The sequence below is a fragment of the Mustela nigripes genome, chromosome 13 (assembly GCF_022355385.1).
Source record: "Mustela nigripes isolate SB6536 chromosome 13, MUSNIG.SB6536, whole genome shotgun sequence".
NCBI classification, from domain to species: domain Eukaryota; kingdom Metazoa; phylum Chordata; class Mammalia; order Carnivora; family Mustelidae; genus Mustela; species Mustela nigripes.
The window spans coordinates 1,643,268-1,660,457 of NC_081569.1; the positions used below are offsets into that span (position 1 = coordinate 1,643,268).

The 17,190-nt window shown below is 57.7% G+C and overlaps 1 protein-coding gene across 7 annotated transcripts in view; it reads left to right on the top strand.

Moving 5' to 3' along the window:
* ARNT2 (aryl hydrocarbon receptor nuclear translocator 2) overlaps positions 1 to 17,190 on the top strand; it is a 144,069-nt gene that overhangs the window by 74,833 nt on the left and 52,046 nt on the right. For all 7 annotated transcript variants that reach the window (XM_059371427.1, XM_059371429.1, XM_059371428.1 and 4 more), the window contains exons 6-8: positions 8,198 to 8,300; positions 10,615 to 10,680; positions 10,981 to 11,066. In XM_059371427.1, the coding sequence (XP_059227410.1) occupies positions 8,198 to 8,300; positions 10,615 to 10,680; positions 10,981 to 11,066 (255 nt within the window). The remainder of the gene's footprint in view (positions 1 to 8,197; positions 8,301 to 10,614; positions 10,681 to 10,980; positions 11,067 to 17,190) is intronic.

The window sequence follows — 17,190 nt, forward strand, 5'->3', positions numbered from 1 at the left end:
GTGGGAACCTGCCACGTGGCAGTAGAGACAGGGACGGCTCCCACTCTGGGGCCGCGGGGGTTCCCAAAGGCATAGACAGGGCCCCTGCTCCCCCCCTCGAGAAGCTCTCGGCCCGTCCTCTCCATGAGGTGACTGGGTGTGGATCTGGACGAGCAGAGCGATGTCACCAGGACGACGAAGGGTGTTTTCTTGAAGAGGGAAGCGTGAGGCAGAAGGGCTTTCCTTCCAGAACAAGAACTTGAAGAGGGACAGGGAAGGAGAGCCCTTTCCAGGACGTCTCATCTTGTGGCCTCCCCTTCGGGTTCATCTCCAAGTGCGTGCGACCAGCTGTGGCCACGGATCCGAGTCCTGCGACGCTCCTGGTGCCGTCAGCCCCGCGCGCTTGAAGCCAGGGTGGGCTGAGGGGCAGCCGCCGCTCCCCGCGGGGCCGAGGGTTTCCTGAGACGGGGGCTTTTCTCTGACCTGAGCGTTAGCTCCCCCTTACCGACCTGCGAGGGGCCCTTAGTGACACTGTCGGGCAGAACCCGGGACTGCGTTCCTGTCACCGTTTCTTCCCAGGGACTGTTAGGGGACGGTCCCTGCTGCTGACCACGGGACGAGGGGCACATCCGTCTAGGAGCCGAGGAGCCTGAGTGCCGGCCGGGAGGGCGAGGTGGCCTGGAATCCTGCTGTTTGTGAAGCATCTGGGGGCGGGACCCACGTCTCATTCCGCTGTCGTCTTGTAAAGAGGGATCATAGCTATGCCATCCCTCATCCGAACCTGAGCACTGCGGGAGTGGAGAGACTCTCTAATAACTCTGCTGGGCCAGCAGCAAAGCCAGGACGGCCCTGGACCATGCCTGCCCTGAGGGGTGCTGCCCTCCCCTAACTCTAGCCCCCCGTGGATGCAGACCCCCGCCCGGGAGTCACCTGGGGACGACTGAGATGGGTTCGCACAACCTGACGGTGTCTACAGAAACCAGAGAAAACCCCGAGAAAGCAGTAGACACACACAGAAGGATTGAAGAAGGAAAGTACTGTCGGGTTTTCCGGGTCGGGGTGTGTGATGCTGAAGCAGATGGAGGTCACCATCCACGCCACGGTGACCTCCTGTTCCCCTTGCACCCGGCTGCTGCCGTCTGGTGGCCATGATCCCGCTTTGTGCCGTTGGGGGGACGGTTCTTGAGCGTCAGGGCAGTGAGGAGCTCGGACTCTCACGTGCCCATGGGGAGGCCGGCCTTGGCAGACTTGTTCGGGGTCTGTGGGCTTCCGTCTGCTTCAGGAACGCAGCACCGCGGGGTCTAGCCAGGACAGGGCGTCGTTCGCCGGGAATTTAAAACAACCCCGAAGCCCACGCCACGTTCATCCAAAGCCGGAGCCAGCAGGTTTGTTTCGTCAGGGCCCAGCTTGCTTCTTAGCACGGCCACGAGCGGCAGTTCTTGGTAGATGGGGCTCCACGGTGCCTGCCCTCAGGCCTCTCGCAGCGCCTCCTCCCCGCCTCATGCTGGCACGTCCCCTAACCTGCTTCCTGCCCTGGGATGTGAGTCCCACCGAGAAATCATCTGTTGATTGCGCGCTAAAGACTTTTTTTTTAATTTAAGTTCAGCTAATCGACGTGTAGCGTATTGTTGGTTTCGGAGGGCGAGGTCCGTGCTCCCTCCGTCTCCTGTGACACTCCACGCTCCTGCCATCCTGTGCCACCCTTGGTGCCCATCGCCTGCCTGCCCCAGGCTGGTCACACGAGTCACACACAGGGGGTGTCGCGTGACAGCTGGGCCTCCGTGAGGTCCACAGGAAGGGCCCACCCCACTCCTCTGCTGTCCGAGTCCCGGGATGCCTGCATCCGTCTGCACTGCTCGGGAGGAAGTGACGGGCGCTAACGTGGAGTTAACGTGTGTAGGAATAGGGGGTTGTTGGCACCAGAGGTTTGCACACCGTGGTGGCCGTCTTCACCTGTGGATGCCATCGTGGCTTTCGTGGAGTCGGTGTCTCTGTCCTAGACCCGGTTCTCCGTGAAGCTGGAGTCACTGCTGCGAAACAGCGAGACTCACGGTCCTACGGCAGCGCAAGAGGGGAAGTGGGGGTGGCCACGGTCTGCCTGTGCAGGACTCGGATAGGCTGGACCCTTTCCTAGTTGGGGACCCGTCACTATGGCCCAAGGAGCAATGAGGTACTGCGATTGGCCCAGCTTGTGTCAGGTGCCTGGCCTCCACCAGTCACTGTAGCCGGGCAGGTGGGCTCCTGTAAGATGACGGCAAACCCTTTCCCGAGGGTCCTAGTGAAGGACCCGCGCGAGAGCGCTGAGATGCAGGAGCTCTGCGACAACCCCCACCCAGAGCCCTTCTGCTGTGGGAAGAAACAGTTTGGCCACGACCTGGGAACTGGTGTCCTCAGGGGGGACACCGGTCCTCAGGAGCGGGAGGCTCCCTCGGTGCCACTCCGTTCTGGGGTCCACTCCCGAGGGGCTCCACATGCTCAGCCTGGACTCCTGTGGGGGGCGCATCGGGGCCAGTGTGCACAGCTGCCCGGGCCACTGGGGTCAGCCCCCGAGAACAAGCGCACGTTGTCACCAGGCCAGCAGCCCGAGCCCCCTCCAGCCTCTGGGCCCCCGTTCAGGGAACACACGTCTTTGGAGCGACATCAAAGAGGGTCCGTCCTGGGGCCATCGCTCTGCTTCTGTCGCTGGTCACGTCCTTTTGTTTTCCTCCTTCGCGGCCTTGTTTTCTTCTTCTTTTGAAACCGAGATGAGAGGTTTCCAGTTTTCTCAAGGATTCCTCCGATGAACTCATTCTGGTTTCTGCTTGTGCTCCTGCCGCGGCCTGCGGGGCCGCGTTATGAAGCTGGGAGCCTTCCTTCGTGATCTTGTCCAACACAAACTTAGGGTCCTCCTTTTTTTTAAAAAGTTACCGCTGATGTAAATAATCCAAAAATCTGCGTACTGAAAACAATGGCGGAAGGGCCCGTTGCCTGCAGAGAAAGGTGCCCTGTGCTGGGGACCTGGGAGTGTTCTTCCAAAGCCGGAGTCAGCAGCTGTGTTTGGTCAGGGGCCGGGGAGCTGAGATGCTCGACCCCGAGTCCATCATCCACTTTCACAAGGACTTTGCCCGACCATTGTAGCACGAAAGCAGCCGGAGACAATAACTAAACCTGCGCAAGTCTGTGGCCAAGTTCCAGTAAATACTTAAGTAACAGAGTGAGCCCGGTTGGGGTCTGAAGTCACAGTCTGCCAGCTCCCGTTCTAAAGCATTTCATGCTTTCGACTTAGAAAAATTGTCCTTGTAACCCTTGAGATGTGTCATACTTGTCCCCATGTCGCAGAGTGGAGTCCAGGGCTCACCGCGGGCAGGCTGGGTGTTGGCGTTGACAGCCTGTCCTCGTGTGATGCCATAATTCCATTTTTGGGGAATCTAGTCTAAGAAGGTCTGGATATGGTGATTTTTCCCCACCCAGTTACTGACCATGGTGTTATTTGCCACGTGGAAAACCTGGGAATAACTTCATGTCCAATAGGAAACCATCTGAGCAAAACGGTGTCGTAGAGTCTTCCAGATAACGCCCTTGATCACCGTTTTGTGAGTTTCTGTTGTGACATAAGGAGGGAAAACATACACCGTGGCACCTTGGTTAATTGAAAGAAAAAACAGGCACACACAGAGATGTTCAGGAACGCCCAGATGTTAATACTGTTCTTCTCAAGGCAGAAAGTGTCTGGGGTGTTTACTGTATGTGTGTGTGTCTGTGTGTGTGTGTCTGTGTGATTTTCCCAAAGACCACTTTAGTTTTAGAATAGAAGCACTTTAATGGAGAAGTAAGTAGTTCTTCAACCTTTTCACCTGACACAGGCAAAAACCTTCCAGAATGTTCTCTTCACTCAGAGGAGCTGGAGGCCAGGGCTAGGCCAGCTGCAGGGGAGCCTCCCTCCCTGTGGCTCTCCAGTCCGGGGCACCGCCCTCATCTTGGGGCTCACAGAGCTGCTGCCTGGAGCCACCGACTGCTTCTCATATTCGTGCGGGCAGCCGGTGGGGCGTCTGTGTGTCCGTCTTCGGCGCCGCACGTGACCGTCAGCGCAGGTCCTGTCTTGCAGCTGAGAGAACGGGGCGCCGCCGGCCCTTCCCCCAGACCCACTTGCGCCGGGGCTGCGCCTCCGTCCTGGCTGCCGCTTCTTTCTGGAATCGGATACCTCAGGTGTGGGCCCTGCCGTTCACTCGTCGATGGTCCCCCTTCATGTACCAACCCGGGGAAGCATCAGCTTCCGCCGAGGCTGTGCGGGAAGCTGGCTGGGGCGTCTGGGCCGGAGCTGGCTGCCGGGTCCCTGGGCGCTGCTGGCGCCGAGGACAGATCCACACCGGAGGGAAGCTCAGTACTTCCGCACGGACGGAAGCCAATTGGGGTTGAGGGTTCTGACGCTGGAAGCGGGGACCAGAGTGGGGGCACGGCCGGTGTGCTCGACCACAAGATCTCGGACAGCGCGGTTGTAGATGCCTCACGCTCCACAACATCGTGCCAGGAGAGGCGCCGCCATGGAGGAGGGCGAGCCCTGAGTGGGGATGCTGGGGGCCTCCATGGGGGTGCTGGGACCGAGTCCAATGATGGCAGCTCTGGAAGGGAAGAGAAAGCTGGGGGACAAGCTGGCGTCCGACGCGGAGGAAGAGTCACCCGCGGGAGGGACGACCGAGAAGCAGCAGGTGCACAGGGCGGACGCAGGGGCTGAGGAGCTGCGGGTCGTACGCCAGGAGCGCCCTGTGGAGGGCCTCTGGGGCCGGAGGGAGGTGCAGACCCGCCTCGGACCACAGGCCGTCTGGGCTGTGGGAGCGCACGTCTGCCTTCCCTCTGGGGGACACGCAGCCTGGAAGCGGTTGGTCTGGCTGGTCTGCTGACTTGGGGTTCAGGGAACTTCTCAAAGAAGCCAAGGGTGTGGGGGTTTGTTTGCTGCAGAGGGACATTCCAGAGGGCACCCTGTAGGAGAGAGGGAGGGGGGAAGCAGGAGTCATGGGGAGGATGCGGCGACGAGAGATGGCCGCGGGGGTGGGCATTCAGCACCCGCCGAGGGGAGTGGGCTGGGGTGGGTGCTGGGGCCACCTCGGGGCAGCACTGCAGAGTGAGTCCTCCGACCCGCGGATGCGGCTGGACGCTGGAAGGAGTCGGCCTTGGCCCGGACTGATTGTGCTTTGAGGGACCCACTGAGACGAGCCCTGGGAATGCAGCCCCGTGGTTCTAAGCTGACCTGAGGGTTCTGTGGGCCAGGAGAGAAGACTGGAAGCCACGCACAGAGCAGCCTCTTCTCCGTGTTCCCTTCCTACTGGGGAGCCCCCTGGCAGCCTATTGCTGGGGGGACAGAGTGATTCCTGGTTCCCTTTCCCGGGACTCACTGCCCAGAGTTGGGGGGCGGCCCCTTGCCTCCATATGTCTACACTGCTTTCAGGTCAAAAGCCCTGTTTCCCAGACCTTTCAGGAGCACGTCCGTAGTATAAAGCTAAGCATGCTTCCCCCCACGGAGCCCGGAAAGGGGCTCCTGTGCCCGAGGAAACTGGAGAAGCACCAGAGAAACAAACGTGCGGCCGTCGTCTCTCGGGGTCCTGACAGCAGATCATGGAAATGTGTTTTCTCATTTCCTCGTGTTCCACGGCTCATGTGTCCCACAGCTGCGATTTATTTTCAGAGCAGACTCCGGAGTTTGACAGTCAGGCTGGCCTGCTTCGCAGCTGAAACCCTTTGCCGTTTGGTAGATGATAAAGCGAGTGAGAGTTTACCCGGGAGCAGCTCCAAGGGGCCGGCGTCTGCGAGCGAGACAGACAGACAGGTGTCAGCCCTGGGGCGGCCGCCCGCCCAGACCCGGACCCCCGCCTGGGGCCCCACACAGGCAGCGCCAAGCTCTCGCAGACGGTGGGGCGGGCCTCTGCTCGGGGCTGAGTTCTGGTGGACGTGTCCTGCCTGGACGTGTTTGGGCTGCTGTGGGTCCGGCCGTGTGCCCTGCGGCCTCCCTGCTACTGTGGGTGCTGGGTGGGGGAGCCCACGAGGGGTCTGGTTCCTGCCCACTGTGCCGTGTCTGGAATGTCCGACGGACACACGGGAGGTTCCGAGAAAGGTCCTGCCGGAGGTGCTGTCTTGGTGTCCTCAGCCCTGAGGCCCGGGGAGAGTGGGACCGAAGGCCCAGGCTCTGGAGTGCCACCAGCAATGGAGAGACAGGAGAGGTTCGGGATGAGAAGGGTCCAGGAAAGAGGGACTGGTTGAGGACAGGAACCAAGTGGAGAGGGACTGCTTAATATCTGTTCAGTTTGCCTGCACACAGCGCCCCGGTGACCGGACTAGAGCTGCCCACGGGCTGGCCGTGAGTGGACAGAGCACAGGGAGCAAGAGAAGGAGCCTCAGGGTCAAAGAAGGATTTGTTTGCCCCCTACCCCAATGAGCGACAGGGATCTGACGTGTTTGAATAGTGGAGGGGCCTGGTGGGAGGGTCTGGGGGACGGAGCAAGGCCCAGGCTCTCGGCTCTCGGCTGGACTCTCAGGGAGGAGATGCGGCGTTTCCTCTGTGGTGGGAGCGAGGTGGGGGTGGTGCGGGTCAGTATGTTTTGATGTAGAAACAGAAATAGAAGTAAAAACCCATTGATACTCACGTTACTTAATGCCAGTTTTGTCGCAAAGTCCTTTCCTGGGGCGCACACAGGTCAGTTCAGCCCCGTGCACTGGGCCAGGAACTGTCCACGGTGCTAGGACACAGTTTTCCACTCAGTCAGTACCTTCCTGCTGACTTCGGAGTCAAGGTCATGGTAAACGGGCGAGCGGGCACGTCGGTCTGGTGCAGCGTGGCAAGTGGGGGTGGGGGGTGTCTGTTTCCTCCCACACACATGACGGTGCCTGGCTCACATTTGCACCCCCAGGGCCTCACGGGGTGCCTGGCTCTACAGAAACTCGTGATAAATACTGAGGGGGTGAGGGAGGGGCAACTGGATGGGGGTGGGGAAGCTCCACCTGCAGAACCCAGAGGAGGCCTCCCAGGGGCCGTGACAGGCAAGCGGGTCCCGTAGGAGTTCGCCAGGTGCCCCTCACGTGGAACAGGGTGTGGACTTGGGGCAGAAAGCACGTGCCTGCACACGTGCGAGCAGGAGGCCCTCGCGGGGCGGGCATGCTGGCTGGGTCTGGAGTCGCGCACACCCTGTCCAGGGGCCACTGGCCACGGGCGCTCACAGAGCACCCGGGACGGGGGCATTGGAAAGGAGACATGCCCTGTGTGCGCGAGGCACACCAACATCAAAGTCTCAGGGAGCGAAACAGAACGCAAAGTACCCCGAGGGGCTTCACGCGCCAAAACAGTAATACGCCAGGTGTATCGTTGCAAACGGCGCCTCTGTTTCTTCTGACTCCTTAAACGCAGGCCTGCTGGGACACGGAGAGTTACACGGGCGGCTCCGACGTTTCTCTTGGCGGGGTACCCGGAAGTGGGGCGGAAACGAGTGGGAGGGGCCGGCAGCCTGGGAGAGCTTCCGTCAGTGCTGCAGCCGGGAACACAGGTGTGTCGCCCGATGCGTGTGGTCTACACAGCTGGCGGCTGCATGCGAGGCGGGACGCCGGAGGCTGGGAGCCCGTGAGCCTCAGCCGAGGGAGGGCAGGAGGAGGGAGGCGATGGAGAGACGGGGGGGCGTGCAGGGGTGATGGAGGGAAGCACTCTCGCAGGGCATCCGGCCTTCCGACCTCGACTTCCCTGCGGACGGTGGTGCCTCGGGTAGGGGAGCAGCGGCTGGTGCTGGCCTTGACGTGCGGCTGGCGGTCTGGGCCTGGGGCGGAGGGATGGAGGGGTGGGTGCTGGGGGCGTGCGTGCAGGACTCTCAGTGTGCGGAGGCAGTCGTCCCTGGAGTGGATAAAGCTGGCAGGGGGCCCAGTGGGAGGAGAGACGGTGGGCCACTGAGGTCTCCGGGGCAGGAGCGGAGGAAGGGGGTGGAGACTGAGGAAGCGGGTGTGGTGCAGGTGATTTCGGCAAATGCTGTGCAGCGGAGCGGGGCGGCAGGTGGAGACGGTGTTCTGAAGAAGAGCCGCTTAGAATCGTACGGGTCCGGTGGCTCCCGTGTTCCCAGACGGAACGGTGGGCCTCCGGGAAACAACTCGCACAGCCCCGTTTGTACCCCTTTGCGGAGCATTTGGAGAAGCGCTCCGCCCCTCCGGCCCTCCGCCCCCACAACCCCATCAAAGGCCGAGGCTTACCCTGTGTTCCTCTCTCACTTAGGCCGGATCCTGGACCTGAAGACGGGGACGGTCAAGAAGGAGGGGCAGCAGTCTTCCATGAGGATGTGCATGGGCTCGCGGAGGTCCTTCATCTGCAGGATGAGGTCTGTGGGGGACCGGGGCGCTGTGGCTGGGGGGGGGGGGTCTGCACCTCCTGTCCTGCCCCAGGCTTTGCTGCAGCCACAGGTCAGGGTCCGTCTGAGAGGCCCCCGTCCCTCGTCCCCGCGTCCACCGTATCTGACTTCCTGTGAGCTCTGCCTCTCCCGGGTTTGCATCCCCCGGCCCCCAGGTCTCAACTTTCTACCGGTTCCTCAACCCGTCCAGCCTCCACATTTCTCACTGTAGCTTATGTAAGATCGATCAATTTTGTATGTTCTCTTATGTTTCCTGGGCTGAAGGATACTTTTTTTTAGAATTTAATTATGATCCTGCCGACTGACGTTCTTGGTGTAAGTATCTTGGCTCCGGGCGTGAGTGCCAGTTGCCCTGCAGAGAGGGGCTTTGAGTTAACCCTCCCACCTGCTGCGGGGGCGCCCGAGTGACTGCATCGGGGGTCATGAGAGAAGTTTCTGTCCCTGAAGAAGAAAGAACAAGGGTCTTGAGACTTCCCAGCCAGTTGAGACCACCCTGTGCCCCAGGCCATGTCGGGAGGGGCTGTGGGGTGGCTGACGGGGAGTCCACCTGGCCTGAGGGACTCTGGAGGCTCTGAAACCAGGCAGCCGTTCTCATTCATTCAGCTCCGCAGCACGTTTCCCTGCGGGCCTGCCTGTGCCAGGGGGCTGTCGAGGTGCCGGGGTTCAGCCCAGAATAAGGCGAATGAAATCCCCGATCCTGCAGAGCGTGACTTTAGTCAGGGACACAGAAGTGCCACATAGATGCTCAGACTGTGAGTGCTGCTGAGGAAAATAAAACAAATTGAAGGAGTAGGAAGGAGTGGGAGCTACTGGCTCGTGCCTTGGTTTTTAGGCAGGTGAGGAGAGGGCCTGTGGCCACCGTGACATTTTGAGTGGAGATCTGGGAATATCTGGGGAAAGAAAACACCAGGTAGAGGGAACAGCAAGTGCAAAGGCCCTGAGGCAGGGGTGTTCTTGGCCTGCTCAAGGGACAAAGGGGCTACTCTCCCATGAGCACAGTGAATGGGACGTGGTGACAGGAACACTAGCCCAGAAGGTCGGGATGTCAGGTCATCGTAAGGCATCAGCTTCTACTCTGAATGACACGAGAGAGTACAATGTTGGTACAACGCACAGGTGCCTGGGTTAGTGTGCACACCCATCCCCACGTGGCGGGCCTCCAGGACAGCACCCGCTGTGGACTTTCTGAGCTGCCACCCCTAGCTGTCCCCCGTGAAGGCCCTCCCTGGGAGCATCCCCGAGTAGCCTCCATGCCATAAGCACTGCCACGTCACGCCGGCTCAGGCAGCCCCCTCCCTGCCTTGGGCACTCCAGGGGGCAGAGTCCAGTGGCTTTTTGTGGTCCCAGCTCCACACGACCCGGATTCCCGTGAGGCGGGCGGCACTGCCGTCTGTTGAGCCCACGACCTTGTCCTCCAAAGCGGGGTTAGTTTGAGGACGAAGCCAAGAGCCCGGCCAGCTCGCCCAGGCGTTGGGGTCCTGGATCGACCCTACTGGGGGCACACATGTGCACGGGCCCCTGCCCCAGGCGGAGGACACGTGGACCCTTATCTTGGCCGTGTAACGTGGCTGACATCCAGAGCGTTAGCGGTCATGGAGCTGGGAACGGGGAGCCCACGTCAGGGGGATAGATCAAGGAGTGACCCGCTCCTGGCCGCAGGGCAGACCTGGCTGTTCAGAGCCGGGGAGGGGCGGTGGAGGACAGAGGCAGGAGAGGCCCCCAGAGCAGCCTGGCCTCCTGGAAGGACCCTCGGAAAGGCGGTTCCGCCCTCTGTCCTCAGTCTGCCCTTTGCCATCAGCAGCCGTTGGACGGCCGGACAGCCGTGCAGGCAGTAGGGAGGGTCCCCGGATGGCAGCCCGAGCCCGAGATGTTTCTTGTCACCAGCGGGCCCCGTGCATGTGGAGCTGCTATCACTGCTGAGGCCTGAAACGGCATCCCCGCAGTCATCTCCCGCTTGCCCGCTTTCCTGAAAGCCCCCAGTGGCACAGACATGAGTCTGCAGCTTGGAGCGTGGCCAGGGTTCCCTAGAGTCTTTCTGTGCCTTTCTGTGTCTCCGGGCCGGGCCCCGATCAGTGCCCAGGGGGTCACACTGCCCTGGCCCTCAGGGACAGTCTAGGTTCCAGGGCACACGCAAGCCCACGTCGACACTCTGGAAGGGAACTGGCTGCTGGGCTCGCGGGTCCGTGTGTGACGTCACAGCAGCCCCACCTTTCTGACCTCGGCGCTCTAGGCTGTAGTAGCGTGCTGAGGCCTTTACTCATTCTGACTGTTTCTGGAATCACAGGTGTGGAAACGCTCCTCTGGACCACCTCCCTCTGAACAGAATCACCACCATGAGAAAAAGGTTCAGGTCAGTAGGCTTTTCTGACATGGGTCTGGGGCCGTGCCTGGAGAAAGCCTGAGTGCGCTGAGCCACAGGCAGCAGGACCTGGAGAGGGGCTGAGCACAGGGACGGGGTGGGGCACCTGCCTCGGGGCTGCGCGTGGGGGTAGCAGGGAGCTGGGTGCAGCTTCGCAGGAGGGACAGCAGGCTGCTGGGAAGGCAGCATCCAAACCCACAAGGCAAGCCTGACCCCTGTGTCTTAGACGGCAGAGGAGCCATGGGTGGCCGCCAGGTGCTGAGAGCCATCTCACAAATGCTCTTTCTTTAGGAACGGCCTTGGTCCCGTGAAAGAAGGGGAGGCCCAGTACGCTGTGGTCCACTGCACGGGGTACATCAAGGCGTGGCCTCCGGCAGGTAAGTGGGAGCCGTGCACTCATCCCAAGGGAGGTGGGCGCTCTCGGCACCTTACCCTGCTTTCCTGCTAGGGACGTCTTCCTATGGAGAGAGGCAGAAAGCTCTTCTTTGTGGTAAGAACATAACGATCTTCGTAACTGGAAAAAATCGTGCTTCTTGAAGTGAAGGTTTCTGGAAAGCAATCCTGCAGGGGTGGTGGGAGCCTCAGCTGTTTCTGAGTTCTGTCACCTGGAGCCTGGGGTGAAGTCACGGTGGCATTTTCAGACGGTACCTCTGACACGCACTGAGAGGGTTCAGACAGACAGATGGACCGCGGCAGGGTCTGCTGAGGGTGTGGAGCCCTCCTGGCAGCCCTCAGACGGGGGTGGGTGGGATGGAAAATAGCACAGCCGCTTAGGGAACCGGGTGGCCGGTCGTCACAGCGTTAGGCATCGGCCCTGTGACGGGGGAGACCCACTCCCAGGTGAGCTCAGGAGAACCCGAAGCATTTGTCCACCGAGACACGTGCACACGAATGTTCACAGCCACGTTCACGGCCAGAATGTGGAAGAAACCCAGACATGCTCGCCCGCTGACGAATGGAGAAGTAGAAAATGAAGTATCCGCACGACACAGTGTTATTCAGCCCGTCGAGGAAGCAAGGGCCGGACCCGTGCTGCCACGTTGGTGAGCCTGGAAAACGTCACGCTGAGCCTGGAAGAGAAGCCAGATAACGGGCAACACGTGATCCGATTCCGATTATGCGCCGTATCCAGACTAGACGGGCCCTTCCTGACGAAAGTAGTTCTGTGGTTTCCGGGTGCCAGGGGAATGACGGGTCGAGGTACAGTGTGTTTCGTCAGGGTGACACAGGGGTTCTGGAATCAGGTGACGCGGAGGTTCTGGAATCAGGTGACGTGGAGGTTCTGGAATCAGGTGACGCAGAGGTTCTGGGATCAGGTGACGCGGAGGTTCTGGGATCAGGTGACGCGGAGGTTCTGGGATCAGGTAGGGGTGATGGGCACAGGACTGCGCACGGCTTCGTGGGTACTGCAAGGACAGTGTCACTTGGCTTTCCTGTTCCCCCTCCTCCTGCGTCACCTGCGGCTCTGCTCCCGGGCGGTTCATTTACCCGTGGGCCTCGTCACCCTGCGCACTGTTAGCGTTAATACTCAGAACACACAGAAGTATATTAGCTCAATTAAGAGTAATAAAAATAAAGTTTTTTTTACCTGAATCTCTTCTTTCTCTGACATTCTCCCTTCCTCTCTGTGGATCCGTGTTTCTAACCCGCATTGTCTTCTTCTTCCTGGAGAGCCTCTTGTAACATTTCTTGCAGGACAGCTCTGCTGGTGATGAGTTCTCTCTGTTTCTGTTTTGCACAGAAAGTCATTTTTGTCCCCCTCACTCGTGAAGGATAATTTCACTGGATATTGGATTTTAGGGTGGTGCAGATTTTCCTCCAATACTTTAAATATTGTCTCTTCTTAGGGCGTCTGGACGGCTCAGGCAAGTGTCTGATGCTTCTTCTTGGCTCAGGTCTCAGTCTCATGGTCGTGAGTTTGAGCCCCACGTTGGGCTCCTGCGGGGCGTGGAGCCTGCTAAATGAATGAATGAATGAATGAATATTCTCTCTCCTTGTCTCCATGGTTTCTGATGAGAAGTCCACAGAACTCTTATCCTTGTGTTTCCACAGGTGGTGTGGGACTTTTTGTTTGTTTTTGTTTTGTTTTGTTTTAATTTTCTGGCTTCTTTCAAGATTTTTTCTTTGTCTTTGGTTTTCTGCAGAAAACCTCAGTTGTTCCACAATGTGCCTCAGTACTTCATTTTGTTTTGCTTTTTGGTTATTTCTACTTCTTGGTCATGTCTGAGTTTCCTGCATCTGCGGTTTGGTGTCATTAATTTTGAAAGATTCTCAGACACTATTTCTTCAAAGTCCTTTGGTTCGATTCTCTTTCTTTTCTTTTTGGTATTGCGAATGTCCAGGCATTACATTGTTTGAAATGGTGCTACAAGTTGGGGGGTATTGTGTCTGGATTTTTTCTCTCTGTTTTTGTCTCTTTGCATTTTATTTTTGGGACCTTCAATCGACACGTCTTCAAGCTCACTGAGTCTTTCTTGCAGCATCCAGTCTACGGATGACTCTATCAAAGGCAGCCCCCATTTCTGCAGTGTTCGTTGTTTCTAACATTTCCTTCTGTTTTCCTCCTGGAGTTTCCTTCCCTCTGCTTGCGTTACCTCTGTGTTTGCGATCGTCTGTTCTCCCAGTAGAGCCCTTATCGTATGAATTACAGTTATTTTAAATTGCCCGTCTAGTAATTTCAAGGTCTGTGTCATTCGTATCTGAGTCTGGTAATGATGCTTACTTTGTCTCCTCGGGCTGCGTTTTTTCTTGCCTTTAAGCACACCTTGTAAATCTGTGCTGAGATCCAGATGTGACGTGTCGGGTAATAGTGGCTGAGGTATACAGGTCGTAGTGCACAGTTTAATTTAATTTTTCTAGAAGTTGGCCATGTTTAATGTTGGCTGTGTGTACATATACACACATACACACAGCTTGACATAAATACATAAAGTATATATATTTCTTTATTTATGTACTTTTTATTTATATGTCTTCTCCTATGTAAACCATAATGTACAAAATTGTCAGGGTGCTGCTTGCCCGAGGGCCCCAGCTCGACTCAAGACAGGAACTCATAAAGCTGCACTGCCCCAGTGTTCAGAGCCCGGACCTCTGCTCTGTAGATCTAGAAACGGTCATGACGATGCTCTAGAACTGGTCAGCCCCAGCTGTGGGGGAGCCCTCAGAAGCTGACATCTTTCCCAGGCGCGGTCCTGCCATGCCGTGGGGTTACCTGGTCCCTGACGCTCCTGTCTGTGGTTCAGGGAACCTGCGAGCTTCTGTGCTATTTGTGAGACCAGACGTGTCTCAGAGGGTACGGACAGCCAGGAGAGAGACTCCCACAGCTGTGCAGCTCACGAGCATGCGTGATGGCCACGTGTGTGCCTGTTTCTGAGCAAGGCTGTCCGGCTCCAGACGTGGGCCTGTCCCTCGGGGGGCCCAGAGATGTGTGGCTGGGGTGGGAAGAGGGCAGCCCCTACACAGATGACCACTGCCGAGTGTGGTGAAACCACAAGCTCTGGGGACAGAGGTGGGACCCGCACCCCAAGTGACCCCAGGGTCAGAGGAGTTTCCTGGACAAGGCTTGTCCCTGAGTGGGTCGGTACCACCAAATCTGGCTCTGGGGAGCCTGTCTGGTTCTTAATGTCTTCCTCTTCGGAAGTCGTTAATCATTCTCATCATACCAGGCGAATCCCTCATCCTGTTTCTGGCCGCAGAGTACTCTCCTTCTGACCACTTTGTCTGGGCTCCAGACCTAGGGTATCATGAGAAATGCCACGATCGTCATGTGTCTAACTCAGAAGGTCCTTGTGGAAGGAGCAGAAGAGATGAGTCCAAGACCCAGGGTGCGGGCCCATGGCTGCCCCTGGAGCCTGCACAGATGACCCCACGCAGGCCTTCCTGAAGTCGTATGAGGTCCGTCCCCACGAGCGTTCGGCATGGTCAGGGTGATGGCGCAGCAGGACTTAGCATGATGTCTTCAGCGACCGCCTGTACTTGTGCCAAGTAAGAAAGGGTTGAAGGAGCCAGGGTGTTTGTCTTGGAGAAAGCAAGGCATGACTTCTGTCTTGAAGTATTTGAGGGGGTGTCCTATGAAGGAGGAATGAATCTTACTTAGGATAGTTCCAGAAGGCACAGTTGGGACCAGAGGAAAGTTACCAAAAGGCAGATTTTAACTGAGTTGGAAGAAATGAGCAAAGGTTCTGAACAGGGTATTAAAAACACGGATAAATGTAAACACATACACACACTAAGCAGATGGGAAGTCGTTAGCTCCCTGTTAGAGCTACAAATCGAGATGATTGGTTACGGTCTTCCCTTCGTCCCGTCCTATCAAATGGCCAAAAGAAAAAAGGACAGAATACACAGCATTGGTAAGATTCAGAGAACCGGACGCCGTGATGTGCTGCTGGTGCAGATACTATAAATCAGCGCAGACCTGTAGACTCATTCGCTGGCATTACCAAGTGCTTGAAGATGTCCATTCCCCAGTGGACAGGACTGCTTTTGTAGGAATTCAGTCCGGGAAATTAATCCGAGAAGTTTAAGCTTTATGTGTTACGTATACATTCATCTATTATCTGTTATCTGTTATATATATGTTTCGGCATAATTTATAATCATAAAAGTATTCAATTAGTCTAAATTTCGGGGACGGAGAGTTGGTTGAAGGCAGCACGGAGCGTCTGATGGGATACGTGACCACAGACTAGACTTTGCTGTCAAAGGATACTTAAGGAGGAAGCAGAGTGCTAAGACGTGTGAACAAGAATGGCAGGTTATGCAGCAGAAGCAGATCCCAGGTTTACCTTTGTTGGAAGTGAGTAGCGCGTAACCCGGTGTTACTCTTCTGGGCGTCGGGTTCCTTCCTTGTCTCCTCTCTTCGCTCCTGCATTTGCCTGGCTTTTATGGGATGTTCATAATCACAAAAAAATGATGTTTTTGTTTTTTTTTAAGATTTTATTTATTTGACAGAGAGAGATCACAAGTAGGCAGAGAGGCAGGCAGAGAGAGGGGGGGACACAGGCTCTTTGCTGAGCAGAGAGTCTGATGCAGAATTTGATCCCAGGACCCTGGGATCATGACCCGAGCTGAAAGCAGAGGCTTAACCCACTGAGCCACCAAGGCGCCCCCAAAAATGATGTTTTAAAGAAGTCAGTCCGGGCACGCCTGGGTGGCTCAGCCGGCTAAGCCCCGGCTCTTGCTTTCGGCTCAAGTCATGATATCAGGGTCGTGAGATCGAGCCCCATGTTGGGCGCCATGCTCAGCGGGGAGTCTGCTTGGGATTCTCTCGCCTTCTGTGCCTCCCCGTGCTTACACTCTCTCTTAAAAAGAAGAATAAGAGGAAGAAGAAGCAGCCCATCTGAATTTTCTAAAGCACGTTCCAGACGGTTGGATTAAGTGGCTTGCACTGAATTCAGAAATTACGTCTTTTTTGTTTGCATTTTGGTTTTGTTTTGTTGTTGTATTTCACTGCTGTGCGTCTACAAGGGAGAAGGTTCTGGAACAGAAGCCTGTATCCACACGGGATGATTACAGCCTGCCTCGGGGATGCTCAGCTGATGCCGCTTTTTCTGCGGCGGAGGATACGCGGGCCCTTGCTGGAAACCACACTCTCAGCACGTATGACACTTGGCGCTTCCCGCGGAGATCTCTCTAGACGCCGCGCTGCTTGCATTTCCCACCCCAGTGCTGAGCTCAGACCTGGCTCGGAGCCTCAGACCTGGCTGTATTTCTGAAAGACTGGACAGACGGACGGAGGGTGGGTGGACGGATGGAAGGAAGAAAGAGGAGAAGGGAAGACGGAAACAGAATAGTCGGCCGACGGGGGTGGATATGGGAAAGAATCTCGTGCCAGAATTTCCAAAGGCGCTTGTACAATCCACTTTCCCAGAAGCCTTTTAAGCTGGAAGAGAGTCATGGGGCCACAACGAGGTGGCTGCGGTGAGGTCATTGGCACGCTCACCCCGGGGGTAAGGTCATGGGACTGGAGCAGTGACTCCCCCCCGACTTGCATGGGGCACTGTGAATGTTCTGGAGCCTTGCTGCCCCTGCTCGCCCCAAGCGCCTTACTTACAAACGTGGTTAGAAAGGCTGAAGTTCTAGGTGCCCATGTTGCTGAAGATCTATTGGCAGGGGCCCTTGGACTTCTCCAGAGGGGAGCAGAAGAGGCAGACCTCGTGCAGCAGACCAGGGCCTCGGGAAAGAGTCCCAGACGACCCACACGCGGCCCGTGGGCCTCCTCCCCGGCCGGCTGGCGGAGCACTTGGACCTCTGCCTGGGGCCCGCCGACACCACCGTGCCTTCCCGTGGGTCCCGAGCCCCATCTGTGACACGGTGGCCTCCCCGGTGCCCCTCGCTGTGCTGCGTACTAAGTGTTTGGGGTGCGACAGGGAGAAGGAGCGGGCTTCCCAAACAGTCCCCTCTGCTTCTGCACCTGCTTCGTGTCTAGCCTGCCGTGGCCCGCAGGCTCAGACGCTGAGGAGGTTCACCTCTCGTGAGGCGTGCTCGGAGCCCAAG